The sequence below is a fragment of the Camarhynchus parvulus genome, chromosome 4, assembly GCF_901933205.1.
Source record: "Camarhynchus parvulus chromosome 4, STF_HiC, whole genome shotgun sequence".
In the NCBI taxonomy this organism is placed as follows: Eukaryota; Metazoa; Chordata; class Aves; order Passeriformes; family Thraupidae; genus Camarhynchus; species Camarhynchus parvulus.
In genome coordinates this window covers 15,445,269-15,465,532 of record NC_044574.1, presented here as the reverse complement: position 1 = coordinate 15,465,532, position 20,264 = coordinate 15,445,269, and the positions used below count along the sequence as shown (strand labels likewise).

The 20,264-nt window shown below is 39.4% G+C and overlaps 2 protein-coding genes across 2 annotated transcripts in view; one reads left to right on the top strand and one right to left on the bottom strand.

The window, feature by feature from the left end:
• Positions 1-6,446, top strand: part of FBXL5 (F-box and leucine rich repeat protein 5) — a 33,891-nt gene extending 27,445 nt beyond the window's left edge. The window contains exon 11 of the mRNA XM_030947213.1: positions 5,804-6,446. Coding sequence (XP_030803073.1) covers positions 5,804-5,880 — 77 coding nt within the window. The 3' untranslated portion in view covers positions 5,881-6,446. The remainder of the gene's footprint in view (positions 1-5,803) is intronic.
• A 1,926-nt stretch (positions 6,447-8,372) lies between these two features.
• The window catches only part of CC2D2A (coiled-coil and C2 domain containing 2A), a 52,039-nt gene continuing 40,147 nt past the window's right edge, over positions 8,373-20,264 (bottom strand). The window contains exons 25-34 of the mRNA XM_030947485.1: positions 19,872-19,970; positions 17,120-17,296; positions 15,027-15,230; positions 14,458-14,547; positions 13,569-13,682; positions 12,003-12,137; positions 11,391-11,513; positions 10,726-10,784; positions 10,104-10,281; positions 8,373-9,114 (exon numbers count right to left, since the gene is read on the bottom strand). Of these exons, the coding sequence (XP_030803345.1) occupies positions 8,926-9,114; positions 10,104-10,281; positions 10,726-10,784; positions 11,391-11,513; positions 12,003-12,137; positions 13,569-13,682; positions 14,458-14,547; positions 15,027-15,230; positions 17,120-17,296; positions 19,872-19,970 (1,368 nt within the window). The 3' untranslated portion in view covers positions 8,373-8,925. The remainder of the gene's footprint in view (positions 9,115-10,103; positions 10,282-10,725; positions 10,785-11,390; positions 11,514-12,002; positions 12,138-13,568; positions 13,683-14,457; positions 14,548-15,026; positions 15,231-17,119; positions 17,297-19,871; positions 19,971-20,264) is intronic.

The window sequence follows — 20,264 nt, the reverse complement described above, 5'->3', positions numbered from 1 at the left end:
TTCAATCAAACTTCATTGTGATAGGGCTGTTCAGTGTGAAACTGATGGATTGTTCCATTCTGTGGGCAGCAGGATTCCTACAGCAGCTGTTTCTGTATCATTTGGCATTTCTAAAGTAACTAGGGAAAGCAGTAGCTGTTTCATTTAAATCAATCCATACCTGAAGCTGTTTGTCTGCACATTTTCAGATTGTATTACTAACTGCTGCATAAAGTTTATTGATCTGTAAGCATGTACAGAATAATTTCATAATTTTCTTTGCCCACCAGCCTATCAGTGATTGTTTTTGGGGATGGAGGTGTACCCTGGGATCAGAGATTGGAAAACCTGTCGATCTTGCAGAAAAAAAAAGTGGAGCCAACAGCATGGAATTTAGCGATCTATGAATAATAAAGATACAACTTTGTCATCTGCTGATGAATAAGGGCTTTACCTTTACCTGGAGCTTATTTTCAGATTTTTTTTTCCTATCAACACTAAGCCTAATGGGACCCCTTAGAAACAACCCCCCTTCATTGGAATGTCTTTGTGGAGGGCTTGTTTGGTAGGCACATTGGTAGCAATTTTTGTATTTTCAGCAGGTGCTGTTCTACCTTTTTAGTAGAGCAAGACTAGAAAAGTAGAGCAGCTATGGTGAAGTAGTTGGGTTTAAGTCTGACTGCTGTTGCACACCAGTAACATGGTACAGTTTTTATGACTAGAAACCATGAATTTGCATATACTTCCAGATCTATTTTGTGTTTGTTTACTGTTAGCTTCACTTCAGTTTTTGGTTTGCATACTAATATTTAGGATCTCTTATGTTTTTCACAGTGCTGGAACCCTCAGCTGCAGCTGAAAACAAATCTGTCAATGTACATCTCTTCTAATGGCTGATTTCATTTGTCTAAAACAAATTTGGTTGTGGATCACACTGAACTCAGCAAGAAGAGTTTAGTGTTTGAGTTACATCTTGCCACTGAGTTCATATGGTCCTAAGGCTGTTTTGTCCAGCTGTGTCTATTCTTCTGACTCGTTTGTCCATTTCAAAGCCTGGAGTGCTTTCAGCTTGGCATTAGAAAAATGGGGCTCCCTAATTTCTAAAGCAGTAGCTCTTTGCAGCATTTAAGCATGATTCAGTTTCTAGAGGTTTTTTTTTTAATTATGTAGTCCTCAGGTTCTGTAATTAAAGAAATAGGGCATTAATGAAATAAAGTTTGATTCTAATTATTCACTCTTCCAGCATTTAAAAGTCACTGGTCATAGTTGCTCTGTCTTTCAGCAGTCAAGCCAAGACTTTGCAAGTTCTTTTAAGGACCGTGGACCACTGTGTGCAGACTTCTGTGGGAACACAGTGTTCCAAGTGTAGGTCTCAATCTAAATTCTACAGATTACCAGTGTACTCACAAATCTCTGAAAGGATATTATATGCTGGTGGCAGCCAGTTGCCCTGGCAGGAGAGGTTCTTTTACTATGGTATTGATCCATGTTGTCATGTGTTCTTGGTGGAATGGCAAACTTCATTCTAGGGAATTCTGACTAATTTTTGTTCTACTAGTACATGTAACAAAATGGAGTAATCAAATAGATCTGCTCCTCTCTTGCATTACCAAATGTGTTTATTATGTTCACCACAAGTAAACAGCCCTCACCTCTATTCTGAGTCCCCTAAGCATCTGAGTAATCAGATGTGCATGTAAAGAGCATTACAGTAATCCAGTTTAGAAGTAACTAAACCAGTAATGTAGATTGTGGCAGGTTAGATGCGAATCTGATTAACTTTGCTTTCCCAGGTGAACCCAAAACACATTTAATTTAGCACTTCACTGCTAGCACTTATTAAGCTTTCACAGAGGGACCCTTCACAGAGGGAAATACGCTTCTCCTTATGATCCACTGGATGTACTGTTCCTTCCCTACACCTCCATCACATGTTTTAAAAGACTACATTTAGGGCTCCTTGTTAAGTCCAGCAGTGATGGTATCTGGCTCATCCCTGTCAAGATGTTCTATTACATGAGCCAGAACCTGACACTGCAGACACCCAGTGGTTGCTTGCTATACCTGCCCATCAAAACTGTCAAAGTTCATTCAAATCATCAGCTGGTCCTCAAAGTATGCAGTGTGTGAAATTGCTGTATGGAGCAGTGTCCTCCTAGATACCCAGTGCATTGCTAACTGGGCTGTGCTGAAAGCAATAATGGGCAAATGAAGATGGGAGATAGTGGAACAGGTGCCCAGAAAGGTGGTGCAAGACTCATCCCTGGACACATTTGGGTTTAGGCTGAAAGGGCTTTCTGAGCAACCTTATCTAGTTGAAGATGTGCCTGATTATTTCAAGGCGGTTGGAACTAGATGGCTTTTAAAGGTCCCTTCCAACCCAGATTATCCTGTGATTCTATGGAAGTGATTCATCTCCACTGTTAGGTTGAAATGACCATCACACTGGACAATATGAAAGGAATATACACAGTTACCATATTGCTTAACCTAATGCATCCCTGAGGTGAGAGGAGTTGGAGACCTCATATACAGAGTCCAGAGCAAACAGAAGACTGTTCTTTTGGCGAGATTAAAGAGGCCATTTGAATTTAAACAGAGAGAATTCTAAAAGTCTAGTCCAAATGAGGTCAGTAGCAAAGACTGGGGAAGTCAGAGGTTACGAAGCCAAAGAGATGTAGCCAAAGGTCAGTGGTGGTAAATAAAGCCAGGGAAACAAACCCAATGTCTGTAGCTATCAAAAGTAAAGGCATTTGAATTTTGCTGTCTGTACCAAATGTAAAAGAGAGCAAACTAAGCACTAGGGATTTTATAGAGGAGGTAAATGACTTATGATGGAGGAAATCAATTGACATGTCAAACCATAAATAACTCAAACCCAGATAGTCTTACTGTTAAAACAACCATTAATGATACTTACTGCCTTGTTATAACAAGAACATAGAATACCCTCCAAGTGATGGGAATTGCCCATATATGATAAGAAAGAGTAGAGGGAGGGCAGATTCCAGAAGATGTGGTTGGACCCTGAGTGTTTCATTTTATCTAAATTCTTTGTTACAGGCTATAAAGGAAAGTTAGTGGTGGTATTAGACATGGGGCAAGAAATGCAGTGTGGGAAGAAGGGTGAAATTTCACTGTGATATGCTTAATGTAATTTGTAAGTCAGTGCCTAATAAATTGGGAAATGAACATAAAAGCATTTCAGGTGGTCCAATTTACTTAGAAGGATCAAAGTTTTTCAGATCTTAAGTTGCTGTTAGAGTGGCTTAAATTTGAAAACTGAAAGCTAACTAAAGGCTAGGAAGAAAGAACCTGGGAGATGACAACTTTCTCCCTGTTCCCTTCCCAAGAGTTCTGTGCTGAGATCAGTCTTACCCAGCATTCCCTTGTGTTGTGGTGTGAGAAATGCACACAGTAATTTCCACATTTTGAGTGGTGCTCTGTGGTCTTCAGGTAATGATACTGATGCTGATGATTTCTAGAAGCTTCACTGTAGCTGTATGTGTGGCTGAAGGTCTGGGTGGCTGGGAGTAATCAAACTGTAACTGCATGAAACAGAATTCAGAGCTGGCAGGTGCAGTGTGCAGATAATGATTTCAGAGAGCTGTTGGTGCTAATTCTGAGATCTTTCCTATTTGCAGCAGCAGCCAAAAAGCCACCAATGTTACCATCATCAGGGTGGTGAGAACAAGATAGAGGGTTCTGTGCATGGTCCTGGAAGCCTTGAGGCACTCACATGTGGAGCACTGCATGATGGGCTTGGTCTCCCCATCCTGAGGAGAGAGAGTATACACTGGAGTTACAGAAGATACAGAAGATGCCTTCTAAAAAGTTAGGGAACTGAACACTCAAAAGGCTGGATGTTTCAATCTGGGAATAAGGTGGCTGAAAAGGGAGCATGACTGTTACAGAACTGGGAAAGCAGTAGATGAGGTGAATGTGCAGTAGTAATTCTCCAAATTTTGCAGTGTTAGAGCTCAGGGGCACTAGGTGAATTTTACACAGATGCACAGTGTAGTGAACTTTTGGAACTTGGTCCTGTGGAGAATTTTGGAAGGAGGTTTAAAAAGAGGTTAAAAACCCGCATGCACAACTGAGCCATAAACAAGTACTGAAGGAAATGGACTTCAGTGTCCCTGATGCAACAGTTAGGGTTGCTGGGAAAGCACAAAAGGTGTGCATGATAGGCTTATATCACGTCCCTACCATTTGCTCTTGCCAGTGGTGGAGGTAGTGTTAGATGGAGCATTGGTCACACCTAGAAGTTGGTATGTTCCAGTTAGGAGCATGAGGAATAACAAAATGAGTAAGAAAGGGATGGAAAACAATATTAAATTATACTTAGAATTCCCTTTCTTGGGATGTTGTGGGTCTGTACGTTTTATCAACAAGCATTTTGCTAGCAGTGTGACAGTTGCTCCAGAATCACTGCTGTGCTGTGTAGCTGTGGCAGTGCTGGGAAGGTCAGCCACGGCTTGGAAAATGCTGCTGCACAGAACATGCTCTGCCAAAGCGGCTGCTCAGGAGCACCGAGTCTTCTTTCTAAAGGACTTACGAAGACGCTTTCAAACTCTAGCTCGTAAGTGACGTGGAGAATCAAAATTTAGTTCAGGTGAATAAAAAGATTTGAAAAGGAAAATGAGTTTATTGACCAATGAAAAGTTCAGTATACTGCAACTGTAGTCTTTCATTACAGTTTCAGGTTTTATTCAGTCTCATGTATCTTAACTTATTTACAGTGTAGAGTATTGCTTATTGGTCTGTGGCATGAAGTAGGAAACTGTTTTCAAGACCCCAGATTCTTGGAAATTAATTGAATTATGGCTTTGCTGTTGAAGGAGGTAAAAAAAAAGCCAGATATGGCATGGTGCCTTAGTTCATTAAAATATTTTGTTAGAATTTCTAAATACATTAAAAACAGCTGAAATATTTGTTGATTTGTTTCTCATACAAATGGAGAAAATTTGTGTTGTCCTGGTTAGGTCTTCACCAGCTTGTTTGAGTTGGCTCAGCAACCCACTTCTGTGTTTGTTGGGTGCCAGAGTTCAGGCAGCCTGAGTGTAAATGCGTCTCAAAGCAGACATATGGCTGCAGGAAACAAAATCCTGTTTGAATAAATACAATAATTTCTTATCTCATGGTCACTTTAACATTTTACATGAAAGGAGTAAGTGAAGGTAAGTGGAGGTGGGTAGAGTTACAGTGTTGGTTTGTGCTTTCTGTGCTTGCAACTCATTCTTTTTTCTGAATGGCTCATTTTTAGCCTTATGGCTTCTGATGACTGCAGCGATGCTAAGGTGATTCTGTTTATAGTTTTTGAATTTCCAGTCAAGAGTATTTGAGAGTCTGGCCAACCATGAAGTTTCATGGAACAAAAAAAAAAAAAATTCCAGGCTAAAAAACTATTTTTTGGTTTCCATTACCAGAGACATAGTTTTGGAGATTATGGTTTCTTTGGTGATGATCATCTGAATCTGAAAAATGGGAATTAAAAGTACTTTGTCAAAACTACTCCGTTCTGAAGCTCTGGCATCTTGCATAAAGTTGCTCATTTAGTGTTGCTTATGGTACTTCTGTGTAATTTGGGATGTGTTATCTTCATGGGACTAAGCTATGGAGCAAAAATCTCTTGAAAAATACGTGTTCCAGGTGAGGATTTTTACATTGTGATAGTACCAGCAGCATTTCGGACTTCACGGTACTGAATGAAGTGTAGTGCATTGTAAAAAATGAGATGTTTTCTGAATCACCAGTTCATCAGATTTATGAATCTAAATGAGTGGCCTTTCCTTCTTTTCACGTTGCTGTTGTTTTTGTGCAGGTCCTCATGCTGAAACCGCCAGTGGATGCCAGAATTTGCAGTGTGGTTTTCGGGCCTGCTGCCGCTCTGGCGAGTGACCGCTGACGTCTGATCCTCTACTCCATTTAGCTGAGCAGGCTTCCTCTCATGCACTTTACTTACAGCTTGCATCTTGTGTTAACAATCCTTGGAGTGAGACTTGTTATACTAGCCTGACCCTGCCCACAACTTCAGAATCTTAATTATGAGTGTACTGTACAGTGTTGTAACAATTTCACAACCTCATTTGGCTTGAAGGGTGTTGGGTTTCATTTTACATAATTTGGGAAAGATGGGAAACTCTTCAGTTCTTTTTTTTTAATGCCACTTTCTTCCAATTTTGGCACTTAACTGTACTTTACTGAATTATTTTGTGTTAGGTGATTTTCTTTTTTTAATTTTGAATCCGTAAGTACCATATAAAGCTCCGCAGAGAATTTGAATTTTACTGTTTTCATTTGGGTAACAATTATACATCTTTAGGAGCCTGGTTTCTTCCCCTTTCCTCTCATCCTGAAGTTGTTCTTTTTATTGCAAAATTAGGGAAATTGCCATCTTCCTTTTGCATTTGGTTTTGTATTTGGGCTTGAAAGACATAAATAAAACATTCCCACCAATAAAAAAATGTGTGCAGCAGTTGAATATCTGTGCTTTTAGAGTGCCATGCCAGAAGGCTGCAGAGGTTGGGCAGGTGAGTGGGTGTTGTCATGGTTGCAGAGCTGTCAACTGTACCGTATGTAGGGGGGTTTTGGTTTGCTTTTATGGTTCCCATGACTCTGCTAAGTTGCATTTTTGAAATAGCTTCCAAGGAAGTCAGTTTTCATTAATCCGAACTCTGTGAAAGACAGCAATGCATTTTTCCCCTTGCTTTGATAGCTAAAAAGATTCCTCTCTGGACAGTAGAGACTAGCAGGGAGCAGAAATTCTGCTGTGATTAGTGAAATATGTGCTAGGAAGAGATGAGTAGTGCATGAGTGTGTGTGTGTGTGGTGGTATGAGGGAGAGCCCACTGTGTGAGGGATGAGTACTGTTGCCCATGGCAAGCTGTAAGCTTCAATGGCTACCTGCTCATGGTTGGCACAGTTGCAGGCTGGTTTTTTCTACAGCAGAGGAGGGGCAGGTGCCTGCTTTTGTAGAAGGCAAACAGGGCGTTTTCTTTCTCCTATCCTGCCTAATTTTTAGGACTGACAATACAAGCTAGTAATTTTTACCTGTTTTCCTAATTGGATAAATTCTTTTGAGTAGTATTTATTTAGAACACCAGTCATGGTGACGTAGTAGCTTTCAAGATTCTAAGGAAAAATGTCTGGGAAGTTGGTGTGCAGGCAGAGCTGGAGGTTACTGGAGGAAACTGCAAGTTTCCATCTTGGTCATGCTAAACTGAAGAATAAGGTAAGAAAAACACTAGTAAGTGTAAAGCACAGCTGAGGACAGAATGAGCTGCAGATACACCGTGGAATAAAGCCGGGAGATGCCGTCAGTGTTCAGCACAGCATCATGTGATGACATTGTACTTTCTAGTGGGGCCTGTAGAAGGGTGGCAACAGCCCCTGAATCTGAGCTAGTCTATGAGTGCTGAGAGAGCTGGCAGACACTGAAGTAACACCACTCATGATCATCTTTGAAAGGTCATGGAGATCAGGAGAGGTGGCTGAGGATTGCAAGAAAGCAAATTCACCCTGGCCTTCACAAAGGACAAGAAGGAGGACCCAAGGACCAACTGTCCAGTCAGCATGACCTCTGTCCCTGGAAAGGTAATGGAGTGTCTCATTCTGGAGGCCATCTCTTTGCATAGATGACAGGAAGGTGATCAGCAATAGTCAGCATGGATTCACTGTCTGACCAACCCACTTTCTCTCTATGATGAAACAACTCTCAGGCTGGATGAAGGGAAAGCAGTGGACTGAGAAGAACCCTGACTTCAGCAAGGCTTTTAATACTGTCTCCCACAACCTCCTCACAGGGTCAGGAACTGGACTGGATGAGTGGACAGTGAGCTGAACTGGGACCTGGCTGAACAGAAGATCCCAGAGGTTTGTAATCAGTGGCACAGGATGTAGTTGGAGGCCTGCCACTGGTGGTGTCCCCCAAGGCTGAATACTGGGCTAACTTACTCATCATTGACTGGAATGAAGGTCCAGCTGCCTCCTCAGCAAGTTCATAGACAACACAAAGCTGGAGGAGCTTTGGGCTGGTCCCCCTGAGTGCTGTGCAGCCCTTCAGAAGGCCCTGGGCAGGTTGGAGAGATGGGCAGAAAGGAATCATCTGGAATTCAACAAAGGCAAGTTCAGGGTCCTGCTGACCTCTCTTCCTAAGCTCAGCCCACTGTCATTTTTACTTGAAGGGCTTGATTAGCAAGACAACAGCAGGAAAAGGATATCAGTGTTAACAGCACAACTACTTACATAGTAGTAAGTGAATTTGGTTTTTGATTAACTAATCTTTTGATAATCTACTTGCAGGTTTGCTAACTTGCAGACAAGGAATTCATACTCATAAGTAATTTAATCAAATTCTTGTATAAGAGGAATCAGCTTCTGCTTAAGGTTTAGTAAAAATATTTATTAAATCCTTCATCTTTAACTTCTTAAGAAAATGTCTTCCACCTTTAAATGATGCTGGCATTATACAGATATAAAATACAGAGTAGGATATAAAGCAGCCTCAAAAATTGAAGTATGGTCTCTTCACTGATGGCTCTTAGGTATATGAAATTTAGTCATAGCTAAAAATTCAAGAACTGTTTTTTATTTACAAGTGTCTTTTGAAGAGGAAGAACATCTATAGATAAACTGACTAGCTACAGGGATACCAAGGAAACATTTTACTCTGTACTCTCACTTATGTGGAGACGTATAATGCTTAAAGAGTGTGAGGTTCCACAGGGAGCTATAAAAGACTATACAAAAATCACCTATTAGTACTGGAAATTTATGCTGTCAGTCTCTTCCTTAGCAGGAATTAGTATTTTAAGGGCAAATAACACTACTAAAAATCATGTTCTCATTTGATTTTTAAAATACTTGGAATAGTTCAGCAGTGAGAGAAATCATATATTTACACCTATATAAGCAAATTTCTTGCAGTATTCAGACTGGTCTATACTACCTATTTCGCACAAGTGAAGCAACATAAATCCATATAGAGAGAACATTTTGGGGATAAGCATGAATATACACAGCCAGAGCAAATTCAACATTGGAAACATCAATGGTGTGAACTCTTGTGCTGTGTACAGCTTCTATTAAAGGTCTTACTTCAGAATATGGCATATGAATAGGAAATCCAGAGACCTGGAAAAAGAAAGAAAAGAAAACATGTAAGAAGAAAAGATGAATAAATACATAGTTAAAAAAAATTACATGCTGAATAAAACAAATTATCTTCTTTATTGCCAGCCTGAGATGACACAGGTGATGCATAGAAGAACGTATGTTTGCATTTTGGTAACACCTCCCTTTTTCACATACTCCAGGCAAGCTTCTGCCATTTTTCCTCTCTAATTTCATTTAAATTCAAAGTGAAGTTCTTTAGAATCCACTAGAATAAAGTTATATTAATGAACACGTATATAAGAGCTTCATTGCTTTTTAGCCTTGTGGCTGGTTTTATATCACTCTGTTCTCCTGGCTTGGGATTTGAGTGCAAATGTCTCCTGTTCAACAGGAACTGAAACCTTAACTCATTTTGGAGCTGGCCAGAGCTGCCAGCTGTCACAGGTGTTCCATGTGGAAAGCAGAAGGCCTTTCCAACAGCCTGGAGGAATAATGCATAGGCACACCAGTGGCTGCAGTGAACACATCAGTCAGTTTTCTTCTGTCTTTAGAGAGTGAAGCAAAGACTAGAAAACTGAAGAAAAGCATGTTGTGTGGGCTCCTGCATCTGAGTAGACTGTGTGTAGCACTACTGAGCACCAGCAAGCAGGTTTCTACTGACCCTGAGAGCAGCTGCACCCATCAGCCCCAGAGCAGCACTGGTGTTGATGTACTGGCTGTAGTGGCTGTTGTGCAGCAACACGTTTCTGCTGAACGTAAGAATATAAAGTTAATTGGGTGCACTGTTGTTTTAGCTTCAACATTGCAAATGAAATAAACCAGATCATCACTCCTTCACTCTCTGAATATTATAATGGTTTCTCTTTGGTGTAAAATCTCTTGTGAATTTTGGCAGGAGAAGAAATAACTAGCCTAGAACACTCTTCTATACCATAGAATGGTGATACTAAAACCTAGGGATTTAACTTCTTCCTTCTATGCACAGGGCATTTATGTTCACAGCGTACCCTGTAATCTCCCAGCTGTTTTTGCAGCTCTGCCTGGTGGTCATCTTCTACATCTTTGCCTTGATTTTGTTCCAGCAGCGGCAAAAAGTTGCGGAGGGTGGAGGTGCAGTATCTGTTCCAACGTGTTGGGCGCGTTGGTCTCCATTCCATAATCTTATCCTTTAATATTTTTTCAATCCTGCAGTAAGATAGACTGATTATTACAATTCTAGTATTGGACATTTGAACTGATCTCCCTTGGACAGATTCTGAGAACCACACATGACGTCAGTTAAACTTACTGCTCACTAAAAGTGCAGAAAAGCCAACGCAGCTGTGTAGTAATGTCTGCACTGTCAGTGTCTGCATGGAAAGCCATGGAATTACAACCCCTTTTAGTTTACACCCTTTCCTCTTACCCCCCCACAGCATTTTGTTCTTTGTGAAATGGTAGAGCAATGACCAATTAGTTCTTTCTACCTGGCAATCTCTACTGAAGAAAGAAAATTTTAAAAAGCCTTGAAACAATAGCTTCTGATTTTTTAAGCCATTCTCCTGGCACTGATTTTTAGGAGCTAGGCATGACTACCTAGGAATGCTCTGGTACTAGCACTGATGGCACTTGTTCTGGAGGTAGCATTACCTGCTCTGCAGTTCCCGTGCAGCAGCCTTATCCGATTGCTCATAAGTTAGCTCTTCAGGCTAGCGAAAAATAAATAAATATTAAAACATGCAACCTCTTCTAAACATAAAACAATGTAACTTCAGGAGCTTCTGCCTTGATGATGCTCACAGAAGTTTACAATTATGCAAAAAGAATCTATCCTTTAACAGAGACATGATAAAAATTTAACTAGATATTTGTGTGTAATTCTAGGGTAATTTCAGTAAATTTCAACTGCTTACACCTTTCATAACTGTACAGAAATTTCTGGCTTTTTACTAGTGATGGTCATACAGCTTGAAAAAAAATGCCTTCTTAGTCATGAGACAAAAGTTGACTTTTTCTTCATAATACTGAGCTACTACTTTAGATATGTTTGTGTTAAAGATTTATTCCATTTACTTCACTGTTGCCCTGAGATCTTACATAGAGGGCAAAACCATTAATTCTGTATAAAATCAACTTTTTTCAATATTCCTGCTTTCATTTTTTAAAGGAGTAACTAGGAAATCCTTTTAAAAACCAATGCTATTACACAGATATACTTAACCAAAGAAGTCCAAAGAATTTAGTATGTGCTTCTTTATACCAAGTCTGTGATGTCTCAACCCCTCTTTTGGAGCTGGCAATAGATCCATCAATACCTGAATGCTGCGGAGACCAGGGAATGGCAAACTTCTTGAAAAGAAAGGCTTCCAAAGTTTTGGTTTGCTGATATCAAAATATATCCTTCCTGGGGAATCATATTCCTGCATATTAAACCAAATCTGTAGGAAAGCAATTTTGGTTTAGATTTTAGCATATAATCAACACTTATGGAACACATTTCACTTGCATAGCAATAAAATACTATATAATGTTGACCTCGTGTAGCAATTTTTTCTGCTGTTCTGAGCTGCATTTTCACCCCTCTGGACTGCTGCACAATTTTTTTCTGAATTCTGATTAAATTCCTCCAAGAGCCCACCCCAGTGCTGCTGTGGCTGTGATGCCTGGTAGCTGCTGCACCCCAACAGTACTGCTTTTTTAAGTGTACCTTACAGAATACAAGCATAGACTGCAGACACACAAGTCACAGCTTCTGTGCACATTTTGTCAGCAAGTGGAACCCATATCTTGCACTCCCTTTCTTTACAGACATTTATTTTGGCCTCTGTGCCTGGTCTGGAGCATGCAGGCACTGTAGGATTCTTGTTCTAACGACCTTGAAATAAGTGTTTCATGTATAGAAATGTGACAAGACTGGCCACACTTACATTATCACAGCTGATCAGACAGTACACATTTTGTAATGGGCAGAAAGTATCATACTGCCCATAAAAACATCCAGTACTGGGGTTCCAAATTACATACTGACTTTGTTCCAAAGTTAATACATATGCAGTTGGTCCCTAAGAAGGAAAAAAAAAAGTATGAGAAAGATGTTTGAAAACTGGCTACAAGGACAGTATGCTTTGTATTCTTTGTAATACTAAATTTTTACTATTGAGGTTGATAGTGCTTTTTAGGGCAAACTGGAAGAATTTACAGGTACATTACAATTCAACACTTATATAATAATGTGGGAGAGAAATGTCAGACATGCAGAGCTCCAAGCCATTTTTTATGTATAGAATCTGAAAGCTCTTGTCTCAGCTACAAACAGATGTGAAATTCCACATACAGGAATGATTATCAGATGCCACTTCAGTAACAACACATCCTGCTTGGCTACTGCCCCAGCTCCCATCCATGGGCAACTTCTGAGCTGAAGGACTCCCATCCAGGCAGCACACTCTGTGTCTCAGCCATCAGCCTCCCTCTCAGGCATGTAAGGAATTTCCCAGCTCTCTCTATATTCTGTATCAGGAATCCCTAAACTGCTTCCTGTGTTCTTGTCATCCCTTATATTTTCCAGGTATCTTGAAATACCTGGAGTAAATTCCATCCTTACAAAATGCTTTATTAGTGACTAGTGTCTCCATCAGATTTTGTGGGGGAGGAATGTATCTGAGTACCTGTTCCTGTCACTGCAGTATCTCAGAATGTACTTAAGAAAGGAGCTTAGACAGAAATTTTTACCAAACAAACCTTTCATATGTATGTTAAATTTGCAATATAAACAGTTATCACCTTTTTGAAAAGAGCAATATTGGTTAGTTGAAATCTGAGTGCTTCCCTGAGAACAAAGGCATCGCCCAAGCAGCAAAACAAGCTCAGTGTTTCAGTTCTGGGCCAGTCTGAGCCCAGCTGCTGCCAGTGGCTCCCAGCCTAAGGCAGAGCAGACACCTCACCTGCCTGATTACAGTGGGCAGAGGGAGAGGCCCTTGTCCAGCCTGAACCAATCTATCTGTACCATTGCTGCAGCTCTGCCATCAGCCTGAGAGAGAACCAGCAGATGTGTGTGACCACTAAGAATCCCTGGCATGCCCCTAGCCCTCTCCTGTCACCTCTGAACCTGTACCAAATCCCACACTAACTCAGACTCTGTGTATCCATGACTGAGAGGCTGTCAAGGGACTGTCTCCAGCAATTTGCCTGGATACACCATTTATACAAGCTAAAGTCAAATCAAGGGTTACAGATGCTTGGTGCTGTATTGTGATGACAACTACTACCAGTTTAAGCATGGGAACCAAGGTCCAGGAAAAGAACCCCAGACATATACTAACATATATTTTCAATTTTTTATTTACTTCTCTGAAAAGAATCAGTGCCCAGCACCAATCTTTAGATAATATCCTGGAAAAACATCCCAGCAAGAAACAATTATCTATTGTTGGGGGCCAAAGACTTCACAAAATAAAAGTTAATACTTAGGCCAAATGAAAGAATGCTCTTACCTCAGGAATGGCATTTCCAATGATAAGCCAGGCTTTTTTCCCCATACCAAGAAAATAATTACACAAGAGCACGGCGTGTTCTTCCTCATCTCCCGCCAGAAGATAAAGAAATTGCTAATTGAGGTGTTAAAAAAAAAAAAAGGTTTTTCTAAGTAGTTTTCAACTTACAATATTTGATAATGTTTCTTAACACATCTGAAGCAAGGAGTCCTCTCAGATCTTTGCCACTGATCCTTACTGTTTATTGGTCACTGCTTCAACACACAGGATGAAGAGTGAATGGTGTGAGAATACATGAGATCTGAGATCCTATCACAACAACCAGGGTGTTTGTCTTTTTTAGAAAGACCCTTTTTCAGAAAAGCTCTGAGGTGATAAAAACTTCATCTATGATAAACAATGTCTGCTGTTATTCTCTAAATTACAGGATTTGTGTGGCAGAACACTAAATACCCCATTATTGCTTACACTACATGCAATGTCTTTTCTGTAGTTCCTTGAAATGACAGTGATCCGTTTTAAGTCTAGCAGTAAAGTCTCCATCAGTCAGCATCCCTTCACAGTGTTTGTGACATTATGGACTGGTTTGTAACTGAGAAAAAATGGGAGATGCTTTGAAGCCCTAACATATTCTTATCTTATTGCAACGTATTAAAGATAAAACTTTTGGCTCAGATCAGAATAAGCAACTTCTTTCAAGCTTTGGTCCTTATCCTTTAAAATAAATGGCTTAAATAAAAAATATTCCTTACAATAACAGAATCACAGAATAATTCAGGTCTGAAGGGACCACAAGAGCTAATCTAGCACAACCTCCCTCCACAAACATGGCCACTAGGATGTTCTATCACACTCAAGAGGATAAAGAACTTTTTAATACATTGCTTACATCTGATGTGCTCCATAAATCACAAATTCCAGCAAATGACACACTATCTGGCAAAAAAGGAATCAAAGCAACATATCGAGCCACCAGTTCCTGCAAGAAAACAGAACAGAGCAGGTCACCCCTTTAATTCAAAATGCTCTAGTGTTATTATACCAGATGTGAAGAATATTGCTGCTTCCACTCAATGATGAAACACTGAGTAACCTCAGTACAGTAGCAGCTAGCTCATATTACAATTTGTATCAAAGACTGATATGATTTACTGCCATTGAGGTTTGACATAATTCTTTGTCTTTTAAAGGACAATACTCGTTAATACACTTATTTTTTTCCCCAGAAAAAACAAATATTATTTTACAGTATCATTATAGTTGGATTTACTGTGTATTACACATAGTCATTACTCCTTTTATTTTGTATCTGTAGTTTTTCCTTTGCAAAAGGTGCAGCTGTACAGCAGAGACACAAAAGCTTATGTACATCTGCATGTGCATATGCATCTTGACATCTGTATCAAACATCTCGCAATCTGTATCCCAGAGACTTCACCATCTTTTCTAAGTACTTACTGCGGCTGTTTGAGATCTATTTGGGACAGTATCAAGAAGCTCCTGTGGTGGATTCAGAGGTTTGATATATCTGGTAATAAAAACTGTTTTTCCATCAAGGTCAATTACAGTTGTTAGGCACTGGCGGCTTGGAAACTTTGATGTACATTCAGCTTCATATTTTTCTGCTGCCTGGAGCAGTTTCTCATCTTCTTGGGTATCAAACTTCAAAAGACAGTAGAATTTATACAAAATCAGTTTTATTTGTGGTTTGGACTTAAGTCTTTACTATATTTGGCCATATTTCACCATTTGGAGGACAATAAAAAGACTGTTAAATTCTTTTCTAATAGCACTTTGAACTTGCCTTGTAGTACAAAGTTTTACTTACAGACATAAAAGGAAGGTCAAGGCAACGGAAGATCAGGTAATTTGCACTTACTTATGAATGCCCATAATGACCTATACATACAAGCTGGCTTTACTGAAGCACTGAAAAATGTAGTGAAATTTATGGCCAAGTAACACTGGGGGCATGAGAATGTAACACCACATATTAAGTAAAAAATAAACAATTGTAGTTAGGTACTAATCCTATGTGCTATTCCCACAGCACTCCATTAAAACTACAACTGACATTAAGCATAAAATCTCAATAATTTTTATATAAAGAATACTGCAACAACACTGCTCAATGCCAAAATATTTGCAGAGAAGGTTCAAGTGATTTTTAGATGGATCCTTATAATTCAGAGGTGTTTAGAATTTCCACATTTTTAAATGAGGTTTTTCAGAAGAAAATGTAGAACTCAAAAGCGCATAATAATTATATAACAATGACAATTATTTCATGATGATACCTAAGATGTCATCTTTTAAAGGTATTAAGATTGGTCAAAATGATCTATTTAGAATTCCATAAATACTTCTAGTGGTGCTGAGTATTAAAGTTTATCCTTTATTTTTGTTTAAAATGAGCCACTTTTGTAATTTGTTACTCTTAAACTAACCTGAGGTGGAACAGCTGGGCACTGCCCTGCAGCTAGAACTCCAAGTTAGAAGAGAAGGCACACAGTGGTGATTCTTCTCAACCATAATTAAGAGCAGAAAAGTAGAGCCTCTGGCATGTTGTAAATGTAAATGTAGCAATTTATTGCAAATATTACTGGCAAATAAACAATTATTATGTCACAGTCAAGTAACACAAACTGCAAAAAGGTTGCTGAATGGCACAAACTCAAGCTAAATCTTAAACTGGGAACAACAGGAGTATCTCAGCTGATTTATTAACGTTGTACCTTCTTAAGCATTTCATTCATCTAATAGATGTTCAGGAAGGACAGCAGGAAAGAGAGGAAAAATAAGTAAAGAAACAAAAAAGGTATCATAAAATTAAACTAAAATTATGCTCAGCATCCTAAAGCACTACACAGGCATTTCAAATTAACTGCAGGTCAGGAAGAGGAAGAAAGTATGGCAAATTATTTAGGTTTTTTTTCCATAATATGCCAAATTCTTTCTATAATAGGTGTATGTGTTGCAGCTGGAGAGTTGCAGCAAAGAATTGTAATGACTATTGTTAGTCTAAGACACTTCTGGTTTACTAATGAAACTGAAAAAAACAGCAGCTGCTGTTTAGGAATTATTATCTTCAAGATCTCAAGGCATGCATGAAGCCATAAATAATAAATGCTCATTTGAACAGCATAAAAACAGAAGCAAGAAAATACTCTTTGCACCTGCCACCTCCTTTTTGTCCGCTAAATCCTTTTGTTCACAAATACTCACACGAATGCTTTATTGTTTACACAAGTACATGGAAAAACTACAGGCTCACAGACAGGAATGCCAATTTGCTTTCCCTGAGGACTAAAATTAGATACCTGGGCCAAGTTATTTCTCATGCATCAAGCGCACACCTCACTTAATGGTGCATCTAATTAAACTGAACTGAGATAAAAAAATTGAAATAAACCACTCCAAATTTGTATGAATGTCCTTCTGCACTCACATTCATGTCCTTTGGTACACTAAGGAGAGCTATTAATATGCATCTCAAGAACTGCACCACTGGAAACAAAGAGCAAGAGAATGATGAATTAGTGATTAGTTACCTTCTCTCTGACAGACTCTCCAGGGATGAGCTGTGGTTCAATGGTAATGAACAGAGTTATATATGAGCCCTCACTCAGATTTCGCACAGAATCAAAACCTCTCTCCATGCCCATGTTCTTTTCTTTGCTGTAGCCAAGGAGGACTGGAGGAATATTGACCTTAAATGTACCATCAATCTACAAGAGATACAGAGAAATACTTCTCATTAAAAGCAAAAAAGCAAAAGTTCCCTCTCACATAAATTTGCTACTTGTGTCTGCATATTTTCTTCTTTTGGTTATTAAAGTTACAAAATAACAAAATAAGAGAATATGACATTTATGTTGATTAACTGTGGGGAAAACACAAAGTATCTCATTGTTAAATATATTAATCATAACTCGATTTCAGCCTCTCTTGCATATTATGAACACTAATATTTAATGAAATGGAAATCATACACACTAGTTCACAAAGAAAGAAAGAGTGCTGGCCTTTCACTGCTTTTCTTTCAAACAGCAAACTCTACATGGCTCTGTTTATCTGGAAAAATGAAAAAATGGCAAAATACAGGTTGCATGACTATTCTTCTCAAGGCAGCAGCAGACCAATAGGCCTTTGCCTATGAGTGTTGTGGGAAGGATGCTCCAGCATCTCAGATGGACCCTCTTCATGCACAACCTACTGATGCTTCTTGGGTGGAACTGGGCCCTTTTATCCAGCTTCTGTATGGAAGTGCTCTGCCAGACCCAGCAGCCCTTGCAGCTCCCCCTGCTACTCCAAACAGAGAATGAAGTCTTTCTGAAGGGCTGGCTGAGACAAGAGATGGCAGGCTGACTTGTCTGGGCAGGTTTCGGTAGTGGAAGTACCCAGCTTTAAAAGAAAAGCAAAACCAGTAAGCTCCTGATTTGGAACAATTGAGGTGACTGTCACCAGGAGAGTATCTTCAGTGGATGAGGGAAATGAACAGATGACTCACTGGCATGGCTCATCAAACATTTAAGAAGAAAATTAAGTTTTGATGAGGAGAAAACTAAATATATCACTCAAAATTTCTGCTCCAGTGTATTAGAACAGGATGATGAAATGCTGCATTTGCTACTGAAATTTAGTTGCTAGATGCACCTTGATATAACCACTGTGCTGATCAGGTTTTTTAAAATTCCTCATGAAATCCTATTCAAATGCAAAGAATTTCTACTGCTGGGAAGATCAATACAAGCACACACTCTGCTTAGGCAATCAGAAACTCCAACACCTCATCAAAGAGACTCAGAAGTGTATCTGACAGGAATTCTGGAGCTACTCTGCTTCTACAGCAGAAAGACCAAGAAGGTGAAGAACAGAAGTTGACATCAGTATGGGAAATCCTTAAAGATGGATTGGGGATGGTGGCTGCATTGGTAAGCAGTCTGTTAAAATGTCAAGTCTGCCCATTAGGTCTCTCTGTGAGTAGACACACTTCTCAGGTGGATTTCCTCCATTCAGCATGGAACAATTCCCTAAATGAGCACTGAGTCATGTTGTTTCTTGTTTGTTGACCTACAGCAATGGTGATCACATTATGTGACATTTTCTGCACAGGATGGCCAAAGACTCATGAAAAGAAAGTCAGATCTTCTTACTACTTACATCTTCTTTAAAATCAATGAAAGCTTCATGGTACAGGGCACCACGGCTCTCAAAGAGAAAAATTAACTGATTAACCTCTGAAGTTGAAGAGCACATATTATTAATGATCTAGCAGAAACAAGAGGACTAAGCCTGGTTAGACATATACTGTCCAAGATTTCTCAGCAATGAAAAGGGCTTTCATGCTTTCCTGAATCCCACGACAATCACATTCTGTTATGCTTTGCAGATAGCCCAGGAAAACCACTTTGATCATCAAGCACTGCACTCAAATCAAATGAGACTCCTATAGACTTTCCCTCCACCCAAAGAATCTGGGAGGCTCAGAGTATGCCTTGAAGTCCTTAAGGTTCTGAGAAGTCCCCCACATGGCCACAGAATAGCAAATGAACGTTTCATTAGGAATTTAACTGATGTCTCAGTTTATTACTTCATGAAGATTCTTTTGTGATCAGATGACTTGATCTACACCAAAAAGCAACTGCCATGCAGAAGAAGTCCTACAGCTGTGTTACAATATGACAGGACTATCAATGAAATAAATAGTTTCCTTAAACTAAGTCCAGGATGAATGGCTGGACAAAAAAAGTATTTCCTCTGAAGAAGTGTTTTATTTCCTCTGAAGAAGTGTTTTACTACTACTCCCATGACTAAGTGTGGCTATTTCTTGAAGAAAGCCTCTCTTGAAAAGTTCTAGAAATGGAAGAAAGAAGGGATTGGGAGAGGCAAAGATCAAAATCTTGTGATTCATGGAAAGTGCAAAAAAAAGTTCAAATTTCCTCTCGTATCTGGGTGATTCTATTCCTAGTTCATCTATCCAGGCTGTGCAACACCACAGCCCTCAAATGCCACTGAGAAAACCACCTAAAAAAATCTGTGCTTCTAATGTTGCTGCTGAAGGAAGTCAGGCTGCATTGTCACTATTGAGTATATTTTATCTCTTCTCCCTTCAAAACCTTGAACTTACTGGGAAAATACTCACCAAATCTGTCAAAAAAATCCCAGTGGTTTCAAAGACATCTTCAAACAATTCCATAAAAATAAACTAACAATTACAATGAATATAATTAAATCTGACATTCCATTTCCAGCCCTTTTGCATTCTCAGTTCTGTATTTTACTTCAAATAAAATCACTTACCCTTGCTTGAAAATATATGGTAGTAAATGGAATCTTAACACATCCCAGCCAGTGTCTCTCAATACGAGTGTGGATTCCACTTCCTCTCTCACGATCATCCTATTAAAAAGTTGCCCAACATAACATTTTGTAAGACAGCTTCATTTCCTTTGATTCAGTCAACAACTGAATCCAGGCATTAATAAAAATTCTGTATTAATTTCCTGTAAGTATCAGCTCCATTACTTGTGCAGCAGTAATTATTCTGCACAGCCTTCTAGCACACCAGATACTGAAAACATTAAGAACATCACAGTCCATGATACAATGTGCTTGCACTTTAGGGTTTAAGTCCTGTATAACCTGTGATGGAGAACTTAAAGCTCTGACAAGGAGTCCACAACACTCTTCTCA